This window comes from Acinonyx jubatus, chromosome E1, assembly GCF_027475565.1.
Source record: "Acinonyx jubatus isolate Ajub_Pintada_27869175 chromosome E1, VMU_Ajub_asm_v1.0, whole genome shotgun sequence".
In the NCBI taxonomy this organism is placed as follows: domain Eukaryota; kingdom Metazoa; phylum Chordata; class Mammalia; order Carnivora; family Felidae; genus Acinonyx; species Acinonyx jubatus.
The window spans coordinates 15272955-15285424 of NC_069397.1; the positions used below are offsets into that span (position 1 = coordinate 15272955).

At 47.3% G+C, this 12470-nt stretch overlaps 1 protein-coding gene across 1 annotated transcript in view; it reads right to left on the reverse strand.

The window, feature by feature from the left end:
- Positions 1 to 6605: 6605 nt before the first annotated feature.
- The window catches only part of VPS53 (VPS53 subunit of GARP complex), a 132706-nt gene continuing 126841 nt past the window's right edge, over positions 6606 to 12470 (reverse strand). Inside the window, exons 20-22 of the mRNA XM_015074281.3 lie at positions 9884 to 10021; positions 8265 to 8369; positions 6606 to 7768 (exon numbers count right to left, since the gene is read on the reverse strand). Of these exons, the coding sequence (XP_014929767.2) occupies positions 7598 to 7768; positions 8265 to 8369; positions 9884 to 10021 (414 nt within the window). The 3' untranslated portion in view covers positions 6606 to 7597. The remainder of the gene's footprint in view (positions 7769 to 8264; positions 8370 to 9883; positions 10022 to 12470) is intronic.

Genomic DNA, 12470 nt, shown 5'->3' on the forward strand with positions numbered 1-12470 from the left:
CAGGCGCCCCCACAAGAGTGCATATTTAAAACCTATTCTAAAAACTAAACATTTGGGGCACCTGGGTGGCTCAGTCAAATTAAGTGTCTTGACTCTTGATTTCAGCTCATGGTTTGTGAGATCGAGCCCTGCGTCGGGCTCTGAGCTGACAGTGCGGAGCCTGCTTGGGATTCTCCCCCTCTCCCTCTCTCTCTCTGCCACTCCTCTGCTCACCTGCTCTCTCTTTCTCTCAAAAATAAATAAACATATTAAAAAATACCTAAATATTCAAAACTGTAACAGTACAACATGCATCCTCAAATGTGTCTCGGGTGCAAACGTACGATGATACAGACCCTTTGTGTGTTAACATGTGCCGTTGGGGCTGCTCACGTACCCGTAGACCTCAGGATCAAGAGTCCTTGTCACGTCTGTGTAACTGAAGGGTGTCGGGGATTGCAAGGAGGGCTGTTAAAACAGAACTGTGTTAGCTGCAAATTCTAAGCTGGATTAAATCAAGCTTTCTGTATTCTGTGCAACCAAAGCCAAGCACAGAAATAAGTTGGATGCCGGGATTGATAAAGTGTCATCCATCACCTGGGATTTAAAATGCTTTCTATTTACTGCAGTGGTTTCAATGCTCTCTCTCTGATTTGCTTTGAAAGTTACTTGAACTTGTAACACGTATTAATAAAGTACTTCTGTAGAGTGAGAGTCCCACGTAAAATGGTGTCTCGTGAATTTGAAAGCCACAGGTGTGGCACAAAGAGCATGGGTGGACTGAGACAGGAGTCAGACCCTGGCACCACCACCTGCTGGCCGTGGCAGTGGCATCTGCCTTCCAGGCCTCCAGGTCCACGTCGACAGAATGGAGCTGGCCACACCTGCTTAGCAGCGATTTTGATCCCACGAGGTAGCACCTCGTGTTCAGGATGCAGTAAATACTCAGCAGCTGGTTCCCATCCAGATACAGAGAGCACGGAAGAGTGCAGACCCCTTGGTCCCCCTCACGATCAAAGAGATGATCTGCCTGCCTGACAGTATGGGTAGCTGGGGCTGCAGCCAAGGGCCCGGACGAACCCAGCTGGGACCTCACCTACAGTGGGCGCCCTCCTGTGACAGCATAGCCAGCCACCTGTAGTGCCAACGGCATGAATACTTTAAGAGCCATGCCAGCAAGGCAACAGGCATTGGGCACAAGGTCGTGGGCTGTCTCTGTGTGTGAATTCATGTTTTCCTTTCTACAACATTGGCTATTTTTCCGTCTGCCTGCTAATGCTCTTCAGGGTCTGCTCCAGGCAGCCCAGCCACAGTGCTTTAGTTTGGGAATAATTCTGGGGCACGCAGTCTCTCCAGCAGATGGTCTGCTTCCCTTCTCCCCGAGAACCGCCTTTCTTTTCCATCAGCACAGAGCAAACATGCACAAGAAGATAGAGTTTCTCTCCATCACTTCACCTGGCTCTCCGGAAAGTGGCTGCCCGCTTTGCAAATAATTTCCTTGGCCTCAGAAGCAAAGGAAAGTTTGTGGAGAAGCTGTTCTTAATTTCTCACTTTTGAAAAATGACTCCAAATGGGAGGAGGCACGGCAATTGTACAAATTCCATTTGCTTACTGAGCAGAAGCTACCAGAGCCCTGAGATTAAGTGATAAACATCCCTAGGGGACAAAGCGCTGAACCCTGTTTAACTTTAATATCCCTCTATCACTTAGCATTCTCTGTATCAATATCCCCAAAGCGGATTGAAAACCCAGATTATAGGGATTCAGCTGGCCTTGGGAAAGGACTAAACTTCTTTGAAAGGCAACTGTAAAGTAATGCAAATAGCTGGTGAACCTCTGACTGTCCCAAGATATTCTTACGTAGTTTTTTGGGTATTGTAGGAAAGGGGAAAAAAAAAAAAAAAAAAAAAAAAAAAGAAGGAGGGCAGGCAGGAATCCTGTCCCTGCCATGAATGGCCAGTTGAAGTCTGGTCTATGGACACCAGAGACACCGTATTTAAAGAATTTGTTTGGAAGGGAGCCTTTGGCAATCTTTCTAATTTGTCTTCAGAGGAAACGTGCCACATATTCCACAACAGGCAGCCCAGCCACCACCACCAGGAGGGAGGAAGCTCTTTTCTGTCTGTACGGTTATCCCTAAATACTGTGGAAATAGCAGCTGTTAGGACAAGGGGAATAGAGGGTTCGGAGAGTCTTAAAACGCTTGAATAAGTTGGATATCACAAGCATGACCTGAAAAGGCAAAGACTTGGGGCACCTGGGTGGCTCAGTCGGTCGAGCGTCTGACTTTGGCTCAGGTCACGATCTCGCGGTTTGTGAGTTTGAGCCCCGCTTCGGGCTCACTCTGCACTAACAGTGCGGAGCCTAGGAGCCCGTTTTGAATTCCGTGTCTCCTTCTCTCTCTGCCCCTCCCCTGCTCACGCTCTGTCTCTCTCTGTCTCTCAAAAATAAATAGACATTACAATTTTTTTTTTTTTAAAAGGCAAAGACTAGCTATTCCGCTGCTCACCCCCGAGGCAGCCTGCACACAGCAGCATGGTTATGTTGTCACCTGGCCATTTTGTTCAAGTCAGTCCAGGGACAGAACAAGCCCTATGGCCACCCACCATCCAGCCAGGCCGGGCACTGGTGGTTCAGGCCTGGCGAGTGATAATGGACATTTACTTCGTTTTTCACACTGCCTGATGGCTGACAGAGCGTGTGCACGCAACCTGGTCTCCTGTGACCTACACAGTCCTATTAATTATAATCCCCTTTTACAGATCCTGAAAACTAAGGTTCGGAGGACTAAGGACTCGTCCAACGTCAAGTCAAAGTGCCGTGACCGGACCTGGAGACCAGGTCCTTCTGTAGAAATTTCCAGTCTCAGGCTGCTTTTGTTTCCGATGGACACATTCTTCCTACCCTGCTGCTCTCCAGGGGCTGGTTATGTCGGTGACAAGGACGAGAACGGGGCAGGTGAGCCACCTCGCACTGCTCTTCTGGAGGGTTCTAAGGAAAAGTCTCTTTTCTCATCAGATTGATCTCTGGGTACCCCAGTGAAGTGGGGAGGGGGTGGAAATACAGAATGGAAACTAGGTAAGGCTCTTGAAGCCAGCCTAATGGAAGTGCTGCAACAGATTTTCCACCGCTGAGGGAAATGCCAGACTTCCCAAAAAGTTCACTGCAAAATGCCCACCCACTTATTACGGAAACAGGATTAACTTACTGTGTACAGGACAGAACTCATCTGCAGTCACATGGAAAAGCAGGCTATGACCGGAACAGTAAGGTGGAGAAGGGAAAGTCAACAGGACAGAAATTCAGAGCACAAGAAGGGTTCCAGATCGGACGCAGCACGCTCTACACGTATTTAGAGGTGTCCAGCAGACTGGACGTGCCAGGACCGCGCTGATGAACGAGTCTGTTTTCAGGCACTGCTTCCTTCGGCCGTCAGGGAAGGGGCACATCTTCACCGGGGAGAAGGGGAGACGCTGCGGAGGGCCCGAGGTTCACAGGCTTCCTGATTCTTTCCTATTGTCCGTTCTGTTTTCTGTCATCAGTAAGGAAATACACCCTAGCAAATGACATCCAGTAATGCTTTAATTAACTGTAGTACTTTATGCTCCAATATGCACCGCGAAATCACTTCCAGATGGGGGAAATGAAAGATATTTACACAAAAAAGCAGTCCCTTTATTTTAAGGAAACTGATATCTCCCACAAGTATAGAACTTTGAGGGTCTGGGAGGCTATCTATTTTGATAAATACTAGGATCAGACTGGAAATTGAGATTTACGATATAAAACGGATGCCAACTTTTCATGTGTCCGTGTTTCCAAGGCTATTGTTTAAATGGCCCGATGCAGTTCTAATGATTTTATTTTTAGAAATCTGACTTGGAGTAGAGAAGTGTGAAACACTTGCTCTCACCGTCAGCCAGCTAGTTATTCTGGAGATTTCTCCTCCTAGGGAGAGGAATTACATTTCCAGCTGTGACCTTTTGGCATTTCCCCTAGCATTCCGTAAACAGGGAGCTAGGTTTCCTTGTCCAACAGCAATTCAGGATGGGCTGGTGGAGCACCCCCACATCAGGCAGCAGCCGCAGACGTGCTTGCTCGCCCTGTCCGGTCCGTAAATGTCACCCTGCTCCCTCGCAGCCTGCTCTCAGTCCCATTTGATCTGCACCCAAGAGCCATCCTTGGCTTGAGAAAGGAGGCACCTTTTTCTGGGGGCAAAGTCCTAGGTACAAGTTCTTGGTTCTTTAAGAGAGGGAGGAGTGGTGACAGTTTCACTTCCAGAACCGAACCTGGGGGTCCAAACACTCTGTCCACCCATTGTGGTTCCTATCACATGGTTATGATTCAGACAGAAGTTTCTCCGGCCTGGCCACCCCTAAGCCAGCTGTCAGGAAGTCTGTCCATAAAAGTAGATCTTCATCAATTACAAATTACCAATATGTATTTTAACCACATAAAGTGGCTTCAAGTTTTTTTTTGTTTTTTGGTTTTTTTTTTTGTTGTTTTTTTAGGAGTTAGAGAAAGTGGGGGGGAGGAATGGGCACAATATCTAATTTAGCTTAATAACAGAGTTCTTTGTTACTGTTTTTATCTCCTTTATATATGTTATTTTGAAGTGACAATCATATATCAAATTTCTCTTTGGGGCCAGGTTGTCAAAACGGCGAGAATCTTAGTCTGTATGGGGACAGCACAATTCTGGCATGGTCCCTGTCATCAACACAAGCTTCAAATTAAAGCCCCTGGATGTTAGCAAAGAATCTTTCCCATGTTGGTACCAGCTCAACGATACAGTACTTACACTTGCTTAGAGAGTTGGGAAAAATAAATCTTCACGAAAACGTGCTACGGGAACACTTTGATAAAGCAAATGTCGCTCTATTGCAATAGTTTCTAACAAGGGGGGTAAATGTTCCAGTCACCCACATGCCCAGACCCCACTCCAGACTTCCTGATTCAGAATCTCCAGGCAACTGTATTTGTAAAATGGGCCCCAGGTGATTCTGATGCGTACCCCCAGTTGAGAAACATGCAGTCTTTAGAAGATGCATACGCGGAATTCAGACTCTATCAACGAGACATTTAGCATAACTCCTACTGACATCTGTGGGCTCCTTGGAGATTACTGACAATGTAATAAATCAAGAAAGCAACTTCCCTGGCTGTGACCACCAACGGGGGGGGGGGGGGGGGGGAAACAGCGGCTTGACATCTCAATGCGTTACGGAGACGTCCAGAAAACAACTCCTCAGAATGAACCAGAGAGAGAAGTGCGGGTCTATAAACACCGAGAGTGACAAGAACCAGGTGCAAGAGTCCACTGGCTCTCCCGGCTCCCCAGGTTGATGACAGATGGCTGAAGTGCCTGTGCTGTTTGGAGATGGGCCCATCAGCCCTTCTTTCAAGGGCAGGAAGAGAATGTTAACCTCCCTCAGTGCGCGCTGTGGGGCGTCACCGGGACAGCAGGACGGCTGTCCCGGCAAAGTGAAGTCCGGGCAGTGTGCGGCCTGTGCTCGCCCCGTCCCCTCCCCGGCCTTTCTGCACTTTTCTCATTTAGCAATCTTTCCCTAAGAGAGCTCAGCCAAAGGTCACACCTCTTACTTTCTTCTCGGTGTTGTCCAGTTTGAGACGCTCAGCACATACAAGTCATACTGACTAGCAAGAAGAGACTGGAAGCCGGTGAAGAAGTGAGGCCTGGGATCAAAGCTGCGGCCGATGGGCTGAGTCTGGGACAAGGCTGATGGAGGGGAAGGGGCGCCGCACAGACTGGTTGCATTGGAAAACAAGAAAGGGAAAAATAATCAGTTCCTGGTCTGGTTTTCAAACCTTAAAGTTTCCTCCTTTATGGCTGTCACAAGCTTTATGGATTTTCAGGAAACTTCCTCTATCCTGAAAACTCATTTTTGAGCGCTATTTGATATCCCAATTTTATCCTGAGGGCCTGTTATGTGCATTTTCTGTAAAGAGTTCCTCCTTCTTCCTTCGTGCTCTCTCCCCACCTGGCCAACACATTGTTCAGAATTCCTGAACAATGCAGACACGAACGGTGGCTGCCCTGAGGCTGCGGTCCCGGTTAACTGAGGCTCGGTTTCCACTGAACCAGGCAAGTCAGGGCAGCTACCTGACATGCTGCCCGTTCTCATGCTGCAGGATGATGTGGGGACTGAGCGGCTCTAGGGGGCAGCTCTCTTCTGCAAAGCCATGCTGGCTGAGAGCCAGTGGACAGGCCGGGCAGGCCGGGGGTCAGGCTGTGTTCTGGGCTGGCACAGGCTCTGAGCAGGTGTTTAAGGTCAACACTCTGTTCCGAAGGTATGTTGTTCTGGCACCTCACGTCACCTCTGTTGTTTCAGATCATTCTGGAAAGTAATGTGGATTTGAAAATACATGGCCAGGGGGCGCCTGGGTGGCTCAGTCGGTTGAGCGCCGACTTCGGCTCAGGTCACGATCTCGTGGTCCGTGAGTTCCAGCCCCGCATCGGGCCCCTGTGCTGACAGCTCAGAGCCCGGAGCCTGTTTCAGATTCTGTGTCTCCCTCTCTCTGACCCTCCCCCGTTCATGCTCTGTCTCTCTCTGTCTCAAAAATAAATAAATGTTAAAAAAAAAAAAATAAAAAAAAAAAAAGAAAATACATGGCCAGGAAGGGGATTAGAGGGCCCAGGCCTCCTGTGCTGTCCCACAGCGTCATCTGAGGAGAAAGCCTAGGACAAGTTTTCTAGGAAAACTTCCTAGTTTCTTTTCACAGAAGGCAATCCCTCCCCTAGAAGTCAGGGCTAGAGTGGGAATAAAGAAATGGAGAAAATAATCTGCTTACAGCATGCGGTGAGTATGCCGAGCAGAACCCTCTCTCCAAGGCAGATATGGGTGTACCCCCATACCCAGGCAAGAAGCCCCAGGGCACAGAGGGCACCTGCTTCTGAGGCCTAGCACATACAGTCTTCCTGGGTGAGACACACAGAGGGACTTTCTCCTGAGACACATACAGAGAGGGGACCGGAGATTACTGAGATAACCTGGCCTAGGCATGACAATACATACCAGGAGATGGATCTAGAAGGAAGAATGCACTTGCTTCCACTGCCTTCATCAGGCAAGACTAATGTCCTACAGCTGTACTGTGTCACTGCATTAGCTCAGGCCCCAGACCCAAGCCCACAGAACAGGGAGCACAAATCTTAGCATCTGGCTGCAGGGGTAACCTCCCACAGCAGCAAATGGAGGAAGGGGTGAGATCCAGGGCTTCTACCCATGTTGTCTGGCCAGGTGGGGCAGATAGGGCCACGTGCCAGAAGGTGTGACAGCAGAGGTGAGGCTGTAAAGCCAGTGACGAGCAGCTCAGGAACACAAGTGAACCGCAGGGCCCTTTCACCCACCGCTGCCTCTGCTATAGAATCAAAGACCAACTCTGTAGCCTTTTTATCACCCTGCCCTTGCTTGGCTTTTTGATTAGGACAAGAATTAAGACAGGTCATGGAGAAGACACATGAACAACCCAAATGTCCCAGGAGGTTTCAGGATTGATGATCTGAGAGTCAGGGGGAATGCAGGATTGGTGGGGGGGCTTCCAGGCAGCCGGGTGCTGAGGGCCACCAGCCAGGGAAAACAGTGCCCCATGCATGCTCCTACAGTCTCTTTTTAATCAGTTTCTCTAGTTTGCGGATGCGAGAGGATTCCTGTTCTGGTGTCGGAGCCAGTAGTGACAGTGAGCCGGAGCCTTCTGGCCCTGAAGGCGGGGTGGGGAGCCTCTGGCGCAGGAGCTCCAGCATGCTGCTCTGCTCGCTTCTCTTCAGCCCCTGAAGTTGAAAGAGAAAGGTGGGTAATCATGACATCTGGCCCCAGTAAGTCCCCAGGGGAGAGTGCAATATCTCGTGTGCTGTTAGCCACGGCTGTGCAAACAGCATAATTGCTCTAGGCTGAAGATGAACACTTCCTTCGGGGGCATTGCCTGCCGTGGGTAGTAGCCTGGGAGAAGAGCGGAGGGAAGAAAAACGGGTGAAAGGAAAGGAGAGAAAGAAGGGGCGGAGAGAAGGGACAGTTCACTCCTTCCGCCCCCAGCCTCTGCTGAGCCTTTGGTTCTCCATGGGGCTCGGAGGTACCAGCAGAGTCAGGAAGTTATTTTGTCCGGGGTCCTTCTCCTCAGAAGACGTCTTAGAATCTGGTTTGTGGCCTGGGGCTAGGCAGATGCACTCTGAGAAAGCTCCCCAGGAGCCCGTATCCAACCCCCTGGTTAGGAACCACCGCGTGTGAGAAGGATGTGCAAGTGTGGACAAAACAAGACAGAGAGCTAACCTTCATGTCCAGTATCTTCTGGAAGGTTTCTGTGTTGCAGTCCGTAAGGAGTTTGATATAGTTGTCAACAAACACCACCAACGGTTCGTGAGGGGCCATCACTACCTGCAGGGGAGGGAGACAAGAGTGGGCCTGCAGGAAAACTCATGACTGGAAAGCAGGGGATCATTTTTCCTTACTTGCAAGCTGACCACAAAATGGATTCTGCAAGATTTCCTTAAGCGGCAGCAACCCTAAACTCAGAAATGTCCCGACGGCCTATTTCATCTCAACGTTCAATTATAGCAATGTTTCTTAAATTTATTAAAGCATAAATATCACCTGGATTGCTTTTTAAGTGTAGATTTCTAGGTGCCTCCCCTGAAGATCTGAACTCAGAGACCTGGGGTGGGGTCCTCCCACGTGGTTTTTAAGTATCGGGACCATTTGTGAAACGCTGTGCCGGAGAGCCTCCTGTTCTGAGATGGGGGTTCATGATACCTGCTCCTACTGTCCCAATGCATCTTTATCCCTGAGGAATGACTCACAAAACCCATAGATCTAAATGGATTTTCTCAAGGACAAAAATCCCAAAGTTGCCTTTCAAGACTTAAAACCTGAACTTCATTTAACTACATGCACTTAAACTGTCAATTAATCTACAAACAGAAGGAAACTGAGGGCATCACAATCTTCAGATCCATTCTGCTTTGGTTTTGGAATGCAGGAACTCCTGAGAATGGACCAGAGGGTGACAAGCCGTATTCACGCAGACGCTCCCTGCAGATCGCTCCCCAACTGCACGCTCCCCTCTCCGGTGAGTGAGCCAGCTGGGGGAAGAAGCCGATTAGGCCGCTTCCAGTTTCCTCCGGCCTGAGCTCAAGGTCTGTGCAGGAACCTCACCTGGTCCCACTGATGGGACATAGCTACTCTACACTCCCGCCATCATTCAAGCCATTCTGTTTGGGAGACAGGCCTGATGAGCTTACAGGCCCTGTACTTTTAGGAACATTTCATGATAGTTCCATTTGTTCTCCAGCCTTCTCCCCTCCCCCAAACAGGCCCCCCTCTCTTCTCAACAAGTGCAGGTGAAAATCAGATGCAGGTGCTCAAGGCTTCAGACATTCTCCATATCATCACCCCACATATAATAGTTTGTTAAACGGGGCCTAAAGCCCCCGTTAAAGCCTATTTGCTGATCAGATTCAGTTACTGCAACATCTGCTTGGAGTTCCTGGAAAGTTGCAGGGTATAGAAAGCTAAAGAGGTTTACGTGGGAAAGTGAGCAACTGATAGCTGGGCTAAATTCCTGCTGAGAAGTAAAGAGATCCTTGACTCAGACACTGATTCACAGCGACAGCCCCACCTAATTTCCAATCTTGGCCAAGTCCTACAAGAGGATCCCGTTACAATGAAAAATTCATTTGTCACAAAGAATTACTGATCCCCTGAGTAACTGTCCACTGACTTTCAACAATCTCTGATGAGGCCCAAATCTGGCTAGCCAAAGAATGTGGACAATCCTTTGGGGCTGATGGGGACAGCCCTCATCTGTACTTTCAAAACCAGTAGTCCTTCGAATAAACCACCAGATAACCAGCCCCTTTTAATAGAAACCCTGAGGAAGACACAAGACCCACCTTGAGTATCATTTCTGCCCGGGTCATGCCTTTCACAACAATTTTAGTGTAACTGGCAGGTGCTTTCCTCACCACCTGTGAGCCAATGGAAGGTAGATCAAGCAGGACCATCTTCAAGGAATGGGTGTCCAGCAGCAGCTGTGGGAATGAAGCAGATTACTAGCCACTTCATGGGGACACAGCACTTAGTATACCTATGCTGATGAATACCATTTTCCTGGGGCGCCTGGGTGGCTCAGTCAGTTAAGTGTCTGACTTTGGCTCAGGTCATGATCTTGTGGTTCACAAATTCGAGCCCTGCGTGGGGCTCTGTGCTGACAGCTCAGAGCCTGGAGCCTGCTTCTGATTCTGTGTCTCCCTCTCTCTCTGCCCCTCCCTGCCCCATGCTCTGTCTCTCTCTCTCTCAAAAAAACCAAAAGCAAAAGCAAGCATTTTCCTGATTTCTCCATTCTTGATGGAGAGAATTTGGAAAATAAACAGAAATATAAAAGGAAAAACATTTGTTACATACAATTCCCATTACCCAGGAAAAAACCAAGATGACACAGTTAAATGTTGGTAAGAGAGTAGATCTTAAATGTTCTCACCACAAAAAAGAAATGGTAATTATGTGACAGGACGGGGGTGTTAATTAACGCTGTGGCGGGAATCATTTTACAAGATATTAACGTATCAAACTAACACACTGTGTATCCTTTATACTTACACAATGTTATATGCCAATTATATCTCAATAAAGCTAGAAAAAAATGTGGTATAATTTCTGCCCGTTAAAAACTAAATTAGGAGCACCTGGGTAGCTCAGTTGGTTAAGCGTCTGACTTCGGCTCAGGTCATGATCCCGCAGTTCCTGAGTTTGAGCCCCGTGTCAGGCTCTGTGCTAACAGCTCAGAGCCTGGAGCCTGCTTCGGATTCTGTGTCTCCCTCTCTCTCTCTGCCCCTCCCCTGTTCCTGCTCTGTCTCTCAAAAATGAATAAACGTTAAAAAAATTAAAAAAAAAATCTATCGCTTAAAATAAAATGAGGCTATATCAAAGGTACATAAGCAAAGGAAAAAGACAAACTAGAAAAGCGTATGTGCGGTACGGGCAAAGGAATACCATTCAGAACACATAAAGATTCCTATAAATCAACATGAAAAAGATCAGCAACCCCAAAGCAATAATAACACCAACAGTGGAGCAAAGATTTGAACTGGCAACTCACAGAAGCAGAAACTGAAGTGCCTACAAGGCAAGTGAAATGATAGTTAACCTTATTAGTAATCTAGTAAATGCAAATTAAAACCACAATTGTATACCATTTCATAATCATGAGATAGGCACAAGTAAAAAGGCTGATAATATCAAGTGTTGGCATGGATACAGTGCAATGAAATTCACACTTGTGGTAAGAGTATAAATTAAAGCACTTTGGGGGGAATTCAGTAACATTTCCTGCTTGTGCATGTGCATAACCCATAACACAGCCCTCACACTTACATCCTTGAGAGAAATTCTTGCCCCCGTGAAAAATGTTCCCTGCATCTGCTGTCTATAAAAGCAAAAGACTGGGCGTGCCTTGGGTGGCTCAGTTAGGTAAGCGTCTAACTCTTGATATCAGCTCAGGTCATGATCTCATGGTTCATGAAATTAAGCCCCTCACTGGGCTCTGCACTGACAGCATGGAGCCTGCTTGGGATTCTCTCTCTCTCTCTCTCTCTCTCTCTCTCTCTCTCTCTCTCTGCTTCTCCCCCGCTTGCTCACACACATATGCCCTCTCTCTCAAAATAAATAAATAAACATTAAAAAAAAAAAGTAAAAGCAGAAGACTGGAAACAATCTAAATGTCCATCAACAGCAGAATGAACAAACAAATGGTGGCATATTTGTGCAATGGAACAAGATACTGAAGTTGAAATGAATGAACTCAAACAACATATATCAATGTGGTTAAATCTCAAAAAACACTGTTAGGCAAAAATAGCAAGTGGGGAAATGATACATTTAGTACCACTTGCATAAAGTTTTAAAATGCAAAACAAAATCACGTATCATTTGAGAATATATACACACGCAACATACCAAAACACACACGGGAATGATAAAAATCAAGATCAGAATAATGGTTACCTTTGGGCACGGAGGGAGGGGAATGGCAGGGTAGAGTCCACAGCGGGCTTCGGTAGTAACTGTATGATTTCCTTTATAAGAAAAACTAAAGCAAACTACAGCACGTTAAGATCTGACCGAGCTACGCGTTACACCAGTGTTCCCGACACTAGTTCCTGTACTTTTGTTAACTGGGAATATTAATATTTTCTTTTTTTTGTCACTCCTTCTCTGTTTTGTTTTGTTTTATGGAATGCTATTTGACGCTTGGTGAGGATTCAACTTTATCTTCCATGTAGCTAATTTTCAGAGGCTTGTCAAAATCAAAGCCATGTCTTAGCATTATTTGTCGGTGGGAAAAACACGATTAGGTTTTAAAACACATGGGGATACTTCCTACTTTTTCTACACTTCCTACTTCCCAGAGATATATTATATGCATAAATAATTGTATAGTCTTAAGTGACAGGAAGAGTTTTGAAGGAACTTGACATAATT